This window comes from Heterodontus francisci, chromosome 26 (assembly GCF_036365525.1).
Source record: "Heterodontus francisci isolate sHetFra1 chromosome 26, sHetFra1.hap1, whole genome shotgun sequence".
In the NCBI taxonomy this organism is placed as follows: domain Eukaryota; kingdom Metazoa; phylum Chordata; class Chondrichthyes; order Heterodontiformes; family Heterodontidae; genus Heterodontus; species Heterodontus francisci.
Window position 1 is genome coordinate 17,972,850 of NC_090396.1, and position 20,068 is coordinate 17,992,917.

At 46.3% G+C, this 20,068-nt stretch overlaps 1 protein-coding gene across 1 annotated transcript in view; it reads left to right on the forward strand.

Moving 5' to 3' along the window:
• pkd1b (polycystic kidney disease 1b) overlaps positions 1 to 20,068 on the forward strand; it is a 208,320-nt gene that overhangs the window by 55,234 nt on the left and 133,018 nt on the right. Inside the window, exons 13-15 of the mRNA XM_068058630.1 lie at positions 6,213 to 6,495; positions 8,180 to 8,402; positions 13,596 to 13,755. Of these exons, the coding sequence (XP_067914731.1) occupies positions 6,213 to 6,495; positions 8,180 to 8,402; positions 13,596 to 13,755 (666 nt within the window). The remainder of the gene's footprint in view (positions 1 to 6,212; positions 6,496 to 8,179; positions 8,403 to 13,595; positions 13,756 to 20,068) is intronic.

The following is a 20,068-nucleotide window of genomic DNA, read 5'->3' on the forward strand; positions in this document are numbered from 1 at the left end:
AAAAGCCAGCTGCTGACTTCTCTCAAACTCTAAGTAAGTTTGATCAGTCTGTTTCCTGAGGGTTCGAAGCTTCTGGCGATAGGCTGCCAGTACTAGCTCATATGCCCCGAGGATAGCATTTTTTGTCAGTTCATAATTTGATGAACTCTCATCTGGCAACAAGGGAATAAACCTCATGGGCCTTTCCTGTGAGCTTACTTTGCACCAGAAGAGTCCAGCTCTCATCCGGCTGTTTTAACTGCCTTGCCAGTTTATCAAAAGATACAAAAAATGCTCCCATGTCTCCCTCATTGAATTTTGGAATCAGTTGGAAAAATTTTAAAATCTCAGTACAGAGCCATGTATTACTTGTATTCAATGGGGTTACTCTGTCGCCTCCGAGCTAACTGAAGCCATCTCTGCTCTTTTTCCTCCTGTTCCTTCTGGAAATTTATTTTTTTTTCTCCTGTGTTTTTCTCTCTCTCGTTCCTCTCTCTCCCTTTCTCTCTCCCTGTCTTCTCATTCAAGTTTCCTCGGTTCCACTCGTATCTTTGCTAGCAATATCCTGTCTCTGATTCTTCAGATTTGAGGGAAAAATGGTTGGCCGCTAGTCTTAGGAGTTCCGATTTTCTAGCCTTGGCATGGAAAGTGATCCCACACTGCTCAGCCATATCTCTCAACTCTTCCATAGGCAGTGCTTTTAACTTATCCCAAGTTGCTTCACCCGGGCTTGGGGAGTTACTGGTTTCAGTCGCTGACATGTTAGTATTCTAGCACACACAACCATAAGAAAACCTGTATTGAAATAGAACATAGAACATCGAACATAGAACAGTACAGCACAGTACAGGCCCTTCGGCCCACGATGTTGTGCCGACCCTTTAACCGACTCTAAGATCAAACTACCGACATAGCCTTCATTCTACTAACATCCATGTACCTATCCAAGAGTCGCTTAAATGTCCCTAATGTATCTGCTTCTACTACCACCGCTGGCAGTGCATTCCACGCACCCACCACTCTCTGTGTAAAGAACCTACCTCTGACATCTCCCCTAAACCTTCCTCCAATCACCTTAAAATTATGCCCCCTGGTGATAGCCCTTTCCACCCTGGGAAAAAGTCTCTGGCTATCCACTCTATCTATGCCTCTCATCATCTTGTACACCTCTATCAAGTCACCTCTCGTCCTTCTTCACTCCAATGAGGAAAGCCCTAGTTCCCTCAACCTTTCCTCATAAGACATGCCCTCCAGTCCAGGCAGCATCCTGGTAAATCTCCTCTGCACCCTCTCTAAAGCTTCCACATCCTTCCTATAATGAGGCGACCAGAACTGAACACAATATTCCAAGTGTGGTCGAACCAGGGCTTTATGGAGCTGCAGCATAACCTCGCGGCTCTTAAATTCAATCCCCCTGTTAATGAAAGCCAACACACCATACGTGGACCCCAAGATCCCTCTGTTCCTCCACACTACCAAGAATCCTGTCTTTAAGCCTGTATTCCGCATTCAAATTCGACCTTCCAAAATGAATCACTTCACACTTTTCCAGGTTGAACTCCATCTGCCACTTCTCAGCCCAGCTCTGCATCCTGTCAATGTCCCGTTGCAACCTACAACAGCCCTCCACACTATCCACAACTCCAGCAACCTTTGCGTCATTACGAACCCAGCCTTCCACTTCCTCATCCAAGTCATTTATAAAAATCACAAAGAGCAGAGGTCCCAGAACAGATCCCTGCGGAACACCACTGGTCACCGAGCTCCAGGCTGAATACTTTCCATCTACTACCACCCTCTGTCTTCTATGGGCCTGCCAAATCCAGACAGCCAAATTTCCCTGTATCCCATCCCTCCTTACTTTCTGAATGAGCCTACCATGGGGAACCTTATCAAACGCCTTGCGAAAATCCATATACACCACATCCACTGCTCTTCCTTCATCAATATGTTTTGTCACATCCTCAAAGAATTCAATAAGGCTTGGGAGGCATGACCTGCCCCTCACAAAACCATGCTGATTATCTCTAATCAAACTATGCTTTTCCAAATAATCATAAATCCTGTCTCTCAGAATCCTCTCCAATAATTTGCCCACCACCGACGTAAGACTGACTGGTCTATAATTCCCAGGGTTATCCCTATTCCCTTTCTTGAACAAGGGAATAACATTTGCCTCCCTCCAATCATCTGGTACTACTCCAGTGGACAGTGAGGATGCAAAGATCATCGCCAAAGGTGCGGCAATCTCTTCCCTCGCTTCCCGTAATAACCTTGGGTATATCCCGTCTGGCCCCGGGGACTTATCTATCCTCATGTCTTTCAAAATTTCCAGCACATCCTCCTTCTTAACATCAACCTGTTCGAGCATATCAGCCTGTTTCACGCTGTCCTCACAAACGACCAGGTCCCTCTCACTAGTGAATACTGAAGCAAAGTATTCATTAAGGACCTCCCCTACCTCCTCCGACTCCAGGCACAAGTTCCCTCGACTATCCCTGATCGGCCCTGCCCTCACTCTGGCCATCCTCTTGTTCCCCACATAAGTGTAGAACGCCTTGGGATTTTCCTTAATCCTACCCGCCAAGACTTTTTCATGTCCCCTTCTAGCTCTCTTAAGTCCATTCTTCAGTTCCTTCCTGGCTACCTTGTAACCCTCTAGAGCCCTGTCTGATCCTTGCTTCCTCAACCTTAAGTAAGCTTCCTTCTTCCTCTTGACTAGCTGTTCCACATCTCTTGTCATCCAAGGTTCCTTCACCCTACCATCCCTTCTTTGCCTCATCGGGACAAACCTATCCAGCAGTCGCAGCAAGTGCTCCCTAAACAACCTCCACATTTCTGTCGTGCATTTCCCTGAGAACATCTGTTCCCAATTTAAGCTCCCCAGTTCCTGCCTAATAGCATTGTAATTCCCCCTCCCCCAGTTAAATATTTTCCCATCCCGTCTGCTCCTAACCCTCTCCATGACTATAGTAAAGGTCAGGGAGTTGTGATCACTATCACCGAAATGCTCTCCCACCGAGAGATCTGCCACCTGGCCTGGTTCGTTGCCAAGCACCAAATCCAACATAGCCTCCCCTCCCGTCGGCCTATCTACTTATTGAGTCAGGAAACCTTCCTGGACACACCTGACAAAATCTGCTCCATCCAAACTATTTGCACTAGGGAGGTTCCAATCAATATTAGGGAAGTTGAAGTCACCCATGACAACAACCCTGTTACTTCTGCACCTTTCCAAAATCTGCCTCCTAATCTGTTCCTCCGAGTCTCTGTTGCTATTGGGGGGTCTATAGAAAACTCCCAATAAAGTGACTGCTCCTTTCCTGTTTCTGACTTCCACCCATACTGACTCAGCAGACAAACCCTCCTCGACGACCTCCCTTTCTGCAGCTGTGATACTATCCCTGATTAGCAATGCCACTCCCCCACCTCTTTTACCTCCCTCCCTATTCCTTTTGAAACATCTAAACCCCGGAACATCCAACATCCATTCCTGCCCCTGTGATATCCACATCTCCGTAATGGCCACAACATCGTAGCTCCAAGTACTGATCCATGCTCTAAGTTCATTACCCTTATTCCTGACACTTCTTGCATTAAAATAGACACACTTCAACCCATCATACTGGCTGCAACTTTGCCCTGTCAACTGTCTAACCTTCCTCACAGACTCTCTGCACTCTGTATCTGCCTGTTCAACAGCTACCCCATCCACTGATCCGTAGCTCCGGTTCCCATCCCCCTGCCAAACTAGTTTAAACCCTCCCGAAGCGCGCTAGCAAACCTCCCACCCAGGATATTGGTGCCCCTCCAGTTCAGCTCCCTGTCCTTCTTGTACAGGTCCCACCTTCCCCAGAAGGTATCCCAATGATCCACATATCTGAAGCCCTCCCTCCTACACCAGCTCTGTAGCCACGTGTTCAGCTGCACTCGCTCTCTGTTTCTAGCCTCACTAGCACGTGGCACCGGTATCAATCCTGAGATTACTACTCTGCTCGTCCTGCCTTTTAGCTTCCAACCTAACTCCCTATATTTGCTTTTCAGGTCCTCATCCCTTTTCCTAGCTATGTCATTGGTACCGATGTGTACCACGACTTCTGGCTGCTCCCCCTCCTCCTTAAGAATCCTGTCGACTCGATCCAAGACATCCCTGACCCTGGCACCCGGGAGGCAACATACCATCCGGGAGTCTCGTTCGTGACCACAGAATCTCCTGTCTGTTCCTCTAACCATTGAATCTCCTATAACTATCGCTCTCCTATTCTCCCCCCTTCCCTTCTGAGCCACAGAGCCAGGCTCAGTACCAGAGACCTGGCTGCTGTGGCTTTCCCCTGGTAGGTCCCCCCCCCCAACAGTATCCAAAATGGTATACTTATTATTGAGGGGGACGGCCACAGGGGATCCCTGCACTGTGCGACTATTCCCTTTCCCTCCCCTGACGGTCACCCAGCTACCTTTATCCTGTAACTTCGGTGTCACTACTTCCCTATAACTGCTCTCTATCACCCCCTCAGCATCCCGAATGATCCAAAGTTCATCCAGCTCCAGCTCCAATTCCCTAACGCAGTCTGTGAGGAGCTGGAGTTGGGTGCACATCTCACAGGTGAAGTCAGCAGGGACACAAGTGATGACCCTTACCTCCCACATCCTGCAAGAGGAGCATGCAACTGCCCTAGCTTCCATCCCCTCTGCTCTAAATTGACAAAAGAGATTAAAAAAATAAAAATAAAATAAAGGAAAACCTTACCTTACCAAACCCTCCACACAAGAGTCCTTTTTTTTGGTTAGAGGAGGAGGATGGGTGGGAGACACTACACGTGTAGTGTTTCGGGTTTAGCCACTGCCCGAATATATAAGTTCACTTACCCAGCAGTCCCTGTGTCTGCTCTCACCGCTCCCGCTGCTCTTTTCTCTTTTTGATTGCCATCAATTTGATTTCCCGCTTCCAATTTTTCATTTGTCTGTGGGTCCAATCTGGATGCTAGCTCCCAAAATTTTGTTACGACCCGGTGAGGAAAGGGTCTCGGGCTCCCCTCTGGCCCCTTTCCTGTTTTGGCCGTAACAGGGGTTAACTTTTAAAAACACAACATTTTTAGCTTCACCTCAGTGAGTCCTTGCTCACTGCTCTCTAATTGTAATTGTAAAGGAACCAATCAGACAGGCTTTCTCAGGTTTAAACAAGAAAGGTATAAGTTTATTAACTTTAACATTAACTCAATTAAAACGACTAAAATGTGCGACACGACCACGCAAGCATGCATATGCGATAAACTCACACACAAATAGATACAGAGGAGGAGAAAGAATTAAAGGGGGAAGGTTTGAAGTAGTAGATGGAATTCAGTTACTGTTTTTAGTTTTGCTGTGAAGTCTTTGATTGAAGTTAATTCTTGCAGTTCTCATTGGAGCCCAGTGCACATTTTCAAACTTGTTTCACTGGTACCAAAAGGTTGCAGGGGTCTTCTGTCTTGAGGCTTACGTTACTTCCGTGGGCCCCTGGAACTTTGCATGAGGGAGAGAGAGAGAGAGAGAGAGACCTTGCTTCTCTTTGGTCTTCAAGATTGCAGTCTGCTCCAAAACTTCTCTGAGATGGACAATTCAATCAATTCCCAGATTGGCCAGCAGGTTACTCATGTGACCAACTCTTTGTTCGACACAGCGTCGCCTGCGAGGGTTGTTGGTTCTTCAAAGCTTACTAGACACACTCATTGGGGGAGTGGGGGGTGGAGTGCTGGCTTTTACACAGGCAATGACTCTCAATGTCTTTTGATCATCACTATTGACAAAACCCATCTGGCTAATTGATTCAGGGAGCACATCCATTGTCTCTCTATGCAACTGTCTTCAGAATGCAAATGTTTTCAGCCATTCAGTTCTGTGTTTTTTAAAACAAGTTATGGTCAATGTCCAGGTGTGGTTTCTGTCACACAGATTACCTTGTCAATTATCTTGTTTATTGTGTCTTGCTGTGCACAAATTGGCTGCTGCATTTTCTACAACAGTGACTACACTTCAAAAGTACATCATTAGCTTTGAAGCACTTTGAGATGTCCTGAAGTTGTGAAAGATGCTATATAAATGCACATCTTTATTCCTTTCTTTATAATATGTTACAGTTCTGTAACAAGTGACGATCATCACAGTTGTGATGCCCATGCAGAAGAATAAATGTTCTCCATCTTGCTTGGCAGGCAACTTATTTATTTGCATTTTTTGGCTTCATTTCTTTGTAGCACAAGTGGACAGTTCAAAGTTCAGATGGCTACCCTTTGACCTTGGATAACAAAACCACTTCCACAGGAGACTCGAATCCCAACCTGGTCATTCGACAGGGTGTCCTCCGGGATGGGGTCAACTACACCTTCACCTTGAACATAACTGACCCGGAAAAGGAAATCACAGGGTTCTCCAGCATCATTCTGACCCCTAACTACCCGCCCAGCAGAGGGGTCTGCACCATCCACCCAGACGAAACCCTCTACCTGCTGGAGACCCCACTAAGCTTCAGTTGCACAGGTAATTGGTGACAACCCATTTGTTTTCAACTCTTTTCCCCTCAGTTCCTTCCAAATTACTGCTTTTTTTGGATGGTTCTTGGTGGTCATTAGGTGAGGAGTGTTAGTGCTGGCACCATCCATCTGAGGATGGGTGTGACAACAGCCATCCTTGTGATCTCTGCAGGTTAGAACACCAACTTAGTGCCAAATGGTCTTCAATGACAGGCAGTCTATAGGCTTTGTGCCTGGATGGCTCTGAGAACATTGCAAGTTGCAGATGAGACTTTCATCCCATTGGTTTTGAGCAGGATTTGAAAGTAGGTCCCAGAGATTAAAGCTGATTGACCTACCTTACTTCGCTCTTCCCCCTTCCCCCTCCAAGGTTTCATAGTATGGATATAACGGGCTTAGTAACATTGTTGTTGAGCCATCAAAAGCTTGAATATTACCAACCTGCAGAAAGAAGTCACAAATAAATAAGGCTCAGAAAGCTTATCCCTCCAACAGATCCTATCTCTGTAAAGCTCAAATAAATCTCAAAACCACTTTGGGGAACCTTTAACTTCTCATACTCTTGCGCAGATTACAAGAATGATCTTGTTGTGTATTAGATGATCCATCTCTCTCCCTTTTGTTGTGCTTTATTTTATTAATATTACTCTGTTCCCTATCTCTGTAACCTCCAGTCCTACAATCCTCTGATCTCTGTGCTGTACCAATTCTATCCTGTTGTGTATTCCCAATTTCCTTCACTCCACCTTTGGTGCTCTTGTCTACAGCTGTCTAGGCCCTAAGCTCTGGAATTCCTTCTCCAAATCTCCTCACCTCTCCTCCTTTAAGATTCACCTTGTAATCTTCATCTTTGACCAAGCTTTTGTTCTGCTGTCATAATATCTCTTTATGTGGCTTGGCGTCAGATTTTATTTGAAAACTATCTTGTGAAGGGCCTTTAGGATAAAAGTGCTATATAAATGCACAATGGTGTTGTCAGCTGTCCTCTGAAACTTCCCCTTCTCACTCCTTTTACACCATCCAGAATGTTATTACCCCTCCCTGATCCCTGACTGCATTTAGGATACTCAGCTCCCTGTCTCCTCTGCGGGGAGGTTGTGGTGTAGTGGTACTGTCACTGGACTAGTAACCCAGAAACCCAGGGTATTACTCTAGGGACATGGGTTTGAATCCCACCATGGCAGAAGGTGGAATTTGAATTCAATTGATAAATTTGGCATTAAAAAGCTCGTCTAATGATGCTCATGAAACCATTGTCAATTGTCGTAAAAACCCATCTGGTTCACTAATGTCCTATTGGATGGCCACTGCTTGATTGTGTGCAGCCGGCTGCTCATGTCCCTTTAGGGAAGGAAATCTGCTGTCCTTACTTGATCTGGCCTACATGTGACTCCAGACCCACAGCAATGTGGTTGACTCTTAAATGCTCTAGCAAGCCACTCAGTTGTATCTAACTGCTACAAAGTCGAAGCACTGTGGGGTACCTACCCCACATGGACTGCAGTGGTTCAACAAGGCAGCTCACCACCACCTACTCATGGGCAATTAGGAATGGGCAATACATGCTGGCCTTGCCAGTGATGCCCACATCCTCATAAATGAATAAAAAAAACTCTAACTCAAAGTGGTGCCAGTAGTACACATGGGTGTGTCTGTCAAAATTAACTCTGCATCCCTCTTGTATTTTCAAGGCTGGTGGGATGTGGATGGAGGCCTTGATCAGCTGGTTTACTCACTGATGGCGATGACCTGCCCCAATGGCTCCTCCAATTGCGATAGATTCCAGCTGTACCGGGGAATCAAACCCTCCTTCAGTGCGTTGCTGCCTGCGGGCACCACGGACAGTGCCTCAGCGGTCAGCGTAGTCATTGAGGTGGAGGATGTGCTGGGAGCTAAAACCACAGCTGTCAACAGGTAAGTGAGGACATGCTTGACTACAGCAATGCCAGCTGCTGCCCGAACCGTCAGGAGCCGGCAAAGGCCAACCAACTTCTGGCCCTTTAATTAGAGGGCCAGATTTACTGTTGAAGCCGCAGACTCCAACGTTGGGACTAGAAGTGGGTACAGCTTCCGTCGGGGCCATGAGTGGCCGGCCGCAGTGACCGGCCAATTAAGTTGAATGAGGCATGGGGGCTGTCCAGTAAAGTGGATGGTGTTGGGGGGCAGAGGCGGAGATGCTGGTGTCAACTGACACTGCAGCAGGTGTTGCCGTCATATTTAAAGGGCTGCCAGCCCTGAATTCAATGTTTGCTGGCCAAGTATAAGGATTTCTTCAGAGGAGAAAGGCTGCAGAACAATGCAGAAGGAAGTCCCCAGATTGCTCCATGCTCCCTCCCTCCAGATTCTCTTACAGGCTGCCAGGGAAAGGTGGGAGATGCTCTTGCCTAGGGACAGGAGGAGGAGAGCTGGGCACCTGAGCAAGCGAGCCTGGCTGCAGATAACAGAGGAGGTTAGCAGCCATGGGGTCACACCAAGGACCTGGAAACAGTGCCACAAGCGGCTCAATGACCTCATCCAGGCAGCGAAAGTGAGTACCTCTTAAACCCTTCATCTCTCGGGCCTTGCATCTGTCAGAGGAGGAAGGTGCATTGGGTAGAGAGGGAGTGCCCACCCAAACATGGGCAAAGAATCAGGGCATACAGACAACTGCCTGAGGCATGGCTAAATGGTGCTGAAAGACAGCCTTTTATCATTGGAGACCTTCACAAAATCCCTGGAAAGGGGCCGCATGCAGGAGGCATCTCAATAGTAACAGCTGGACTACCACTAGCATATGTCTTGTTCCCCTCTGGGAGACCAACAACATTCATCTTTGTGGCTGCAGGAGGAGAGAGCATACAATCAGAGAGAGAGGGCCAAGACCGGATGTGGGCTGCTAAATCTCCATGTCCTGAGCCCGATGGAGGAGGAGGCCATGGAGCTGGCATGGCCGCAGGATGGATGGAGCATTGCGGATGGAGAGATAGGGGCACCTTCCCAAGACAGTGAGTAAGGTTGTCATGGGGCACAAGGATGCATCAGCAGATATGGAGCCAGGCTGCTCATCACACATCCAGTGCCTACAGGGTTTCTAACATAGGGGTGTTTGCTCGGTCGGGAGGGGAGACCTTTGACTTATCAATATCTCTGTTCTCTCGTGCAGATCATGTAGAGCATTCACAGAGAGCTTCCAAAACTGTGGAAGAGCCTGCCACCTCAAAGAGGGAGGCTGGATCCTCAGAGGGTGCATCATCACCTCATACTCACGCACCTTCCACCAGCACAGATACTCTCAAGTCAGTGGGTATGCACTTGTGGTAAGATTTAGGCACACAACCTGGTGGACACAGCACAGACGCACCTGAGCAGCTGACAGACGCTGTTACAGCCCAGGCTACTGATAGTTGGAGGACTGTGGGAGGCCAGGCCCATGCTGAGCTTCAGATCACGATGTGCTTCTGATGTTGCCAGCATCACAGGAAAATGCTGCAGCTGCAGGGAGAGGTTAGGCAACATCTGGCAGAGATGCCAGAGGCTGTGCATACACAAGTATGGACGATGGAGGAGTCCCTCCAGTCCTTGAGTGTTGCACTCTCTCTGACTGCACAAGTCACATCTTTCACTGAGAGATTGGCAGCTCTCCTGGAGAGCCACATCCAGCAGGGTCCTCAATGTAGGATATTCATGCAGACCTGCATACCCTCGTCTTGACCATGACTCTCAGCAACAGTGGCAAGGTGAGAGGGACCTGGAGTCACCACCAAGTCCTCTACCCTCTCAGGCCAGCAGGGAGGCAGAAGTCTGCCCTGTAAGGGAGCAGGAGCGGCTGCCTCCTGCAGCGGGGGGACACCTCTCAGTGTACTCCTGGTGCGGGCAGCTGCCCCTCTGCCAGTGATGCCAGATCCTCTTCCTTCCCTGACGACAGAGGGTAGTACTGCTTCTGTCCAGGAGGCCCTCAACATGCCAGGGCCCTTCAGACCTCAGGCATACAGAGGACAATCACCAATGTCATCCCTAACCAAGGGGCAGCAAGTTGAGCAGCCCATCTCCACTTTAGCTGACAGCACAGGGGGAGCACTGCACAGGAGTGCACGCAAAAGAATGAAGAAGAGCATTGAGATGCACGGGGGTTTCATGGGCGAATGTGTAATGTAAATGGAAAGGGTAGTGTTTGGTGTCAGGGACAATAAACATTATTTTCAATTGCTTCCTTTTATTTCTGGCCTTTGGTGCTTCATTTCAACCCTGCCTCTGTCAAGGGGCTCGAGGTGAGGGATCATGCTACAAGGGATCAAGCCTGGTGCCTTGCCAGCTGAGCTCTGCACACCTGGGCACTGAGCCATTGTCTCCTGAAGGAAGGAAGGTGACAACAGGATTGCATAGAGGTAAGACTTTATTGGTCAACTTACAACTGACAGTACGGATCAAAGGAAATGTCACATCGCGAGCCTCCCTTCCAAGTATCACATGGTGTCTCTCCTATTGTCCAATACTTCCTCCTCTGCATCCTCATCATCCGAGGAGACAGCACACTGCTCACTATCTCATTGGTCAATGCCTACCACCTTTATAGCAACAGGTTGTGCAGTGCATAGCAAATCACCACAATATGTGAGACCGTAACTGGGGCATACTGAAGGGCTCTACTGGACCAACTAGGCATCTGAATCACATCTTGAATAAAGCAATGGCCTGCTCAATGGTCGATCATCTCGTCCCGTGGATGGTGTTGTATCTCTGCTCTGCATCCAGGCGAGGGTCCTCACAGGCATCAGCAGCCATGTCCTCAGTAGATAGCCCTCATCGCCAAGTATCCATATCCATCCCGAAGAGGGCATTGGTGACCTCCTTGATGCACAACTGGGCTGCTGACTGTGAAGTACCACACATATCCCCAGTGGATCCCTGGAAAGAGCCAGAGGCATGGTGACCTTCAGCGCCACCGGCCTTGGATTTCCACCAAGTCCCCTGGGGCACATCTACGTCATAGTGTAGAGGTCAGCAACAGCCTCCCTGGAGAGGCGGAGTCTTCGTTGGCACTACCTCTGCAGGTAGTTGATCCTCGACCGGTAGACCCTCTCTGGAGGGTAGCTTCTTCTGCATGGAGGAGGCTTCTGGCTTTCCCGTCTGCACCATCTGCACCGTCTGGAGGCCGAAGCTGATGCTCATGTTGGCCTGCAGGTCGTTGCAGTGCCACTGCTGGTGCCTGGACCTCCCTCCCGCTCTGCTACATTTCCTCTTCAATGTGGTCTCTAAAGTCTGGATGAATGAGGCCCATGATTGGTGGCCTCTCCCTAAGCGCAAAACCTTCACTGCCAACTGATACCCCCCCACCACCCCCCCCCCGCCCCAACTTGTCACCTCTAACAAGGTGACACTTTCCCATTGCCCCCTGGTATGGCACCCCTGCAGTGCGGGCACCTTTTCCCCCACTCCTCAGACGATGTCCGATGCCCTCCCTTCTCCACCCTGACTGGCAGTCCATGCTGCCTCTCCTGATGGCCTCTCTTTGCAGCCAGCAATGAGCTTGAACCTCCATGTGGCCTCCCTTGACCAGGCAAGGTTCTGAAGACCTGTGATTCCTGAGAGCGGTTAATAAAATTCAAAACTAGGAATGAAATTGCAGTCAGTAGGCCTCTTAACTACTTTAACTGCCTGTCTGGCAAGTCGATGTTTGCTCTCCGTCCTCCATGTTTGTTGCCATCCATAAAATTGGGATGGGACATCACAACATCGGACTTCCGGTCCAAGTCTCCTGTTCTGATTAAATGCCATCCCACCTGCCTCTGTTCCCGTCCCTGAAGTCTGCATAGACTTCTGCACAGAGTGTCTGCACCTGCTAACCTTTACACCTTATCCCTTAGTCCCTTCTGTTATGTATTTGCCTCAAATAGGCTAAATATACATTTTTTTTAACAGGATAATAATATCTAGATCCCTTTAAACAAGTTTGAGAACTAGGAAACAATAGTTTTCCTTCTGCCCTCTTCTCTCCTGAATGTACTGGCTTTGTGCTGTATTACAATTCCACAGGCTGTATCCACCCTTCAGTACTTCACCCACACAATAAGCCAACAGTCAGTAAGCTATTTGATCAGGAGGGGCATCACACCTAAGCATAAATCCCAATTTCACTCCGACCTTTGCACCTTCCGGCAGAAGTTATTGATCAACGATCCGGAGTAGGATCTTGGGCTGATTTTTTGAAATCCTCCCTCAGCCAGATTTTTAGTGTCCCCACCTTCACTCAGAGGAAATAAACTAGCTCGGGATAAACCAGTAGTCATTGTTTACAGAATCACAGAATCATTACAGTGCAGAAGGAGGCCATTCGGCCCATCGTGTCTGCACTGGCTCTCTGAAAGAACAATTCACTCAGTTCCATTCCCCCGCCTTCTCCCTGTAACCCTGCACATTCTTCCTTCTCATATAACTGTCTAATTCTCTTTTGAATGCTTCAATTGAACCTGCCTCCACCACGTTCTCAGGCAGTGCATTCCAGACCTTAACCACTCGCTGCAGGAAAAAGTTTTTCCTCATGTCACTTTTGCTCCTCTTACCAAATACATTAAATCTGTGCCCTCTCATTCTCGATCCTTTCATGAGTGGGAACAGCTTCTCTCTATCTATTCTGTCCAGACCCCTCATGATTTTGAATACTTCTATCAAATCATCTCTCAGCCTTCTCTTCTCCAAGGAAAACAGTCCTAACTTCTCCAATCTATCTTCATAACTGAAATTCCTCATCCCTGGAACCATTCTCGTAAATCTTTTCTGTACTCGCTCCAATGCCCTCACGTCTTTCCCAAAGTGCAGCATCCAGAACTGGACGCAATACTCCAGCTGAGGCCGAACTAGTTCTTATACAGCTGGATGGGTTGCTAGGCTGCGTTGGAGGGTGGTAAGAGTGAGCAACATGGTGTGGGTCTGGACCCATGGGTAAGCTAGCAGGGTAGGGGTGGCAGGTTCCCTCTCTTGAAAGACATTATTGAGTCAACACAGACCAGTCATTGAATTTGGGTCCCTGTGATGCAGTATCACAACATCATCAGTCATGACAATTGTTGATATTTTAATATTTTTTCTGACAATAATCTGACAGCCATCTCTCTCTTGCCTTCCTTGCAGGACTCTGATGGTGCTGATGCCTGATCTGCCATCAGGATCGCACAATGTAATTGATTGGTTGAAACGCAAGAGCCAATCAGAGCTGTGGGGCCTTATTCAGCAGGGCAATCCTGGCGAGGTGATCCCATATTCTATCGCTCTCATCAGTACTCTCAACCAGGTGAGGACTCACAGCAGTGAGGGAGAGTTTGTAAACTTGCATGATTTTGCACTGGGTCGGTTCTCAAAGGCTCCAGTTCCTTTTTTTATTGTTTAGCCTTTTCAAAATATAAGCTTAAGTTGTACAAAACACATACACAGTATTTTTTTTTTTAAAGAGATACAGCACTGAAACAGGCCCTTCGGCCCACCGAGTCTGTGCCGACCATCAACCACCCATTTATACTAATCCTACACTAATTCCATATTCCTACCACATCCCCACCTGGACCTATATTTCCCTACCACCTACCTATACTAGGAGCAATTGCTAATGGCCAATTTACCTATCAACCTGCAAGTCTTTGGCGTTTAAGCCATTGTACAGTACATGGGGTACAAGGTATGGTCGAGTACTGGGAGTACAGTATTGCGTATAGTACAGTTTGGGGTACAGTACAGGGAGTACAGTTAATGGAGCACAGGGTATGATACAGTACATTGTACGGTGCAGGTTGTGGTCACATAGCCCAAACCCCAGATTACTGTGCATCCTCGAGTCCTGGGTCTCCTACACAGTGAGGCACCTGAACCCATCAGACTCTCCGTCTGGGGTTTGGCAGATTGTGCAGGGAACCTGAGAGATGAAGGAAAGTATCACAGAATCACAAAATTGTTACAGTGCAGAAGGAGGCCATTTGGCCCTTCATATCTGCACCGGCTCTCCGAATGAGCAATTCACCTTGTGCCACTCCTCCACCTTCTCCCCATAACCCTGCACATTCTTCATTTTCATATAACTGTCTAATTCCCTTTCGAATGCTTCAATTGAACCTGCCTCCACCACACTCTCAGGCAATACATTCCAGATCCTCACCACTCAATGCACGAAGAAGCATTTCCTTATGTCGCTTTTGCTTCTTTTACAAATTACTTTAAATCTGTGCCCTCTTGTCTTGATCCTTTCATAAGTGGGAACAGCTTCTCTCTATCTACTCTGTCCAGACCCCTCATGATTTTGAATACTTCTATCAAATCTCTTTTCAGCCTTCTCTTCTCCAAGGAAAATGAATAATTTTAGATATCGATATTGTATTAAACATGTTCAATAGACTTTGCATTTCTTCTGCACAAACCATACTTCCTGTTGTCAACACTGATGGCCATGCCTTTCTATCACTACTTAAATAGCTATTACACACTTCCCATTAAATTTTTGCTGTGCCAATTATCACTATGTTCTATCCTAAATATCCATTGTTGGTGCACTGTAGCTGTAGTGTAAATCATCTCCAAGATGCACAGCAGCAACTAGCAAAGGCTTCTTCAATGGCACATCCCAAACCTGCCTAGCAGGTGCATGGGAACACCACCACTTGCAAGTTCCCCTCCAAGTCACACACCATCCTGACCTTTTTTTTGTTCATTTATGGGATGTGAGCGTCGCTGGCAAGGCCAGAATTTATTGTCCATTCCTAATTACTCTTGAAAAGGTGGTGGTGAGCCACTTTCTTGAATTGCTGCAGTCCATGTGGTATATGTTATTTTTTGCAGGGTTGCTGGGTATTTTATATGTGGTTTGTCTCAGAGCAATGCAGATATCATACTTGAATTAAATCACCAACTGGTTTATTTCCTGTACGTTAAAATATCTCAGCACTTACAAGATCTCAGTATAATGTCTTCTGAGAACAGCCTATGTTTTCTGTAGAACATTCTAGTCTTGCTCATTTAGTTTCAGTTTCAAATTCTTAAGCTCCACCCATAGGCTTAAGCAATCAAACACAGTGAACACGGATCAGTGGACAGACTAATACAATCAAACGCTGATCAATCAAACATTACATTTTCCCCCCTTTTAATGAAAGACATTATTTTTAATGAAAGTATTTTAAACGTTAAACATATATACATCAAGTTATTTCTTAGCATTCAACTTATCTGTTTTCTCTAAGTACCGAAATCGTCATTGAGGTAGGAAGGTCTCTTAGGTCTGCGATTAGATTTAGGAATTTGAGGTTGTGGATCAATTTGATCAGCTTGATGAGGTGGATCCATATCACTCCTAGGGAAAGGAAATGTATCGTCATCACCACTATCTTCAAAATATCCTGGTCTGCTCCCTATCAAATGTCTCACATTCTACTTGGTCTTGTATCCAACAGATAAGCATCGGTACTGAGCAAATGTTTAATCTGCTTTGATACTGATGAAGCAAGTTTGTGGTCACGATTTGGCCACTTGATTTGAACCCAATCTCCAACTTTAAATTGTGGTTCCCTTGCAGCTGTATGTTTGTCAAAGTATGCTTTCGCCATACCTTGTAGCTTTGCGATTTCATCTGTTTTCACTCTGACATTCTTGTTAACTCGTAGTGATGGCTTAAGAATAGTCAGTGGTATATGAAAGTTATGACCTATCATAAATTCAGCTGGTGTCTTTCTGGTCAGAGAGTCTGTAGGCTTTACTCCAGCTGCTGTCACTCTGTAACCTAGAAAGTCAATCTCGGGTGCTGCAAATGATGGTTTGTCCTTGTTGAGCGTCAGATTATGTTTTGCGAGTCGAGTCATCACTGCTGATAATGGTTGATCATGTTCAGCTTTGTTCGTTCCATGGACAACAACGTCATCAAGTAGGTTAAGCGTTCCCTCAAATCCGACAAGACTGAAGAAACGATCTTCTGGAATGCGCCTGGTGCTGAACTTAGTCCACAGGGCATCTGTGGTACTGAAACACACCTTCATGGGTAACAAAGGCTGTAAGATATTGGCTTTGTTCTGCTAGAGTATCTGAAGATAACTCTGTCACATATCAAGCTTTGTGAAGACTGTGGAGTCATGAAATGATGCTGACAGTTCTTGAATTGTAGGAAGTGGATACTTGTCTGGTTATCTGCCTTTAGGTCAATGCATAGTCTAAGTTCTCCATTCTTCCGTCGTGCAATGACTAGATTTGATATCCACAGCGATGAGTCAATTCACTCAATGATACCATCTGCTTCTAGTCGTTTCAGCTCCGATGACACTTCAGTACCGATTGCAAATGGCAGCCATCTCAAATTTTGTGAAACTGGTTGAATTGATGTGTCAACACGCATGACAGTACCCCTTGATCTCCCCAAATCCAGTAAATAAGGAAAGATACTGGTGTGTATAATCTGCATCATCAATCCCATTAATATGTGTTCCGGTGAGGTCTTCAAGTTTGAATCCAAGCCTATTGAAAAGGTTTACCCCAATAAGGCTTCGGCCTTCAGCTACATAGAATGTGAACCTGTCTAGGGTGTAATTTCTGTAACATATTGGAACTTTGATCATCCCCGAAACTGGAATGATAGTGTCGTCATAAGCTTGAAGAGTGTATGTTGCAGGAGAGAGAATTGCAGAAAATAGCGATGTAGAGTTTGTCATTCAAAATAGTTACTTTTGTGCCACTATTGATGAGAAGTGACACTGAAATGACTGCAATCTCGACTGAGCTCTCTTTAAAGTGACCTGGTGCTTTATTTTTTGTGATGGTAAATAAATGTTGTACCTCACTCTCAGGAAGAGACTCCCCCACATGTTGAACCAATGAAGTATTTTTCTTCGACAACCTGCACATCTTTGCAAAACGGTTCCACTTTAAACATGAGTTACACTTTTTTTCCTCAAGCTGGACCTGGCATTGTGACTCGATGAACATTTCCACAATTTGGGCCCAATTTTGAAGGTAACTGACCGTGATGGGGCACTTTTAGATGAGGTTGCTGAGGTCTTCTTGTCCATAATCCTTGCACTGAGGCTGGTTGGACAAGCTGTGTCTGCAACCCTTAGTCCAAGGATGCATGTGTGCGTAGCCTCTTTGAATCTAACATGGCAGATTCGATCTGGACTGCCAAGGTTATGGTTTTTTCCAAGGTTAAATCATCATCCTCCATGAGAAGACGTTCCCTAATTCTTTGAATTGAAGTCTTTTCAATTAATTGGTCACAAATTAGTTCATTGGTTAATGTGACAAATTTACATGTAGATGCCAATTGCTGTAATGCTGTCACATATTGTTTAATGGGCTCACCATTTCCCCGGGATCTCTGGCAGAATGTGTATCGCTCTATCATCACACTTTTCTTTGGCCCAAAGTAGTTTTCGAGAACACTTACTGCCGTATCAAACATGGATGGATCTTCTGTGAGCTGCTCAAATATCCGCTGGCCTTCTGTTCTGAGCCAATGTACAACTATCGCTATCTGGCGGTTTGCTGCTACATCTTGGCTGTCCATGCCTGTAGTGAGCAAGTGGGTCTTGAACCCTGAAATCCATCATTTGCAGCACAAGGGATGATTTCTTGCCATTGAAAGAAATTGTTCTGGAGCTGATAACATCAAATTTTGCTGAACCATCCTTGTTGCCACTTTTTATTATGTTTTCGCCAGGTTGCTGGATCTGATTTATCTCACAGCAATGCATATATCACACTTGTATTAAATCACCAACTGGTTTATTTACAGTACTTTAAAATATCTCAGCACTTAAAAGATCACAATACAATGAATTTTCAGAACTGTCTGTGTTTTCTGTAGAACATTTTAGTCCTGCTCTTTTAGTTTCAGTTTCAAACTCTTAAGCTCCACCCATAGGCTTAAGCAATCAAACACAGTGAACACTGATCAGTGGACAAACTAATACAATCAAACGCTGATCAATCAAATAATACAGTGTAGGTGTACCCACAATGCTGTTAGGGAGGGAGTTCCAGGTTTTTGGTGATAGAGTTCCAAGTCAGGATGGTTTGTAGCTTGAAGGGAAACTTGCAGGTGGTGGTGTTCCCATGCATCTGCTGCCTTGTTCTTCTAGATGGTAGAGGTTCTGGGTTTGGAAGGTGCTGTTGAAAGAGGCTTGGCAAGTTGCTGCAGTGCATCTTGTAGATGGTACACGCTTGGAAATATAACGCCAGTACTTCACTGTTGCTGGGTCCAAAACCTGGAACTCCCTAACAGCACTGTGATTGTACCTATAGCACAAGGACTACAGAGGTTCAAGAAGGCGGCTCACCACCACCTTCTCAAGAGCAACATGGGATGGACAATAAATGCTGCCCACATCCCAATAATGAATATAGAAAAGGCTTTGTTCCCTAAATAGCTCAGTGGAGCAAAATTCCAAAGTGTCTTTCCTAAACTCATCACTACCTTACATTCATCAACTGACTGTCGGTAACAACATGAGAAACTTACTGATAACAATTAAAGTCCAGAGCAACAAGGAGCAAGTGGAGAGCTTTATGATGTGTTTCACTGTATGACAGAAACGTTCAGGTTAGAATTAGAATTAGAATTAGAATTAGAACATAACAGCGCAGTACAGGCCCTTCGGCCCTCGATGTTGCGCCGACCTGTGAAACCATCTGACCTACACTATTCCATTTTCATCCATATGTCTATCCAATGACCACTTAAATGCCCTTAAAGTTGGCGAGTCTACTACTGTTGCAGGCAGGGCGTTCCACGTCCCTACTACTCTCTGAGTAAAGAAACTACCTCTGACATCTGTCCTATATCTATCACCCCTCAACTTAAAGCTATGTCCCCTCGTGTTTGCCATCACCATCCGAGGAAAAAGACTCTCACTATCCACCCTATCTAACCCTCTGATTATCTTATATGTCTCAATTAAGTCACCTCTCCTCCTCCTTCTCTCCAACGAAAACAACCTCAAGTCCCTCAGCCTTTCCTCGTAAGACCTTCCCTCCATACCAGGCAACATCCTAGTAAATCTCCTCTGCACCCTTTCCATAGCTTCCACATCCTTCCTATAATGCGGTGACCAGAACTGCACGCAATACTCCAGGTGCGGTCTCACCAGAGTTTTGTACAGCTGCAGCATGACCTCGTGGCTCCGAAACTCGATCCCCCTACTAATAAAAGCTAACACACCATATGCCTTCTTAACAGCCCTATTAACCTGGGTAGCAACCTTCAGGGATTTATGCACCTGGACACCAAGATCTCTCTGTTCATCTACACTACCAAGAATCTTCCCATTAGCCCAGTACTCTGCATTCCTGTTACTCCTTCTAAAGTGAATCACCTTGCACTTTTCCGCATTAAACTCCATTTGCCATCTCTCAGCCCAGCTCTGCAGCCTATCTATGTCCCTCTGTACCCTACAACATCCTTCGGCACTATCCACAACTCCACCGACCTTCGTGTCATCCGCAAATTTACTAACCCACCCTTCTACACTTCCTTCCAGGTCATTTATAAAAATGACAAACAGCAGTGGCCCCAAAACAGATCCTTGTGGTACACCACTAGTAACTAAACTCCAGGATGAACATTTGCCATCAACCACCAC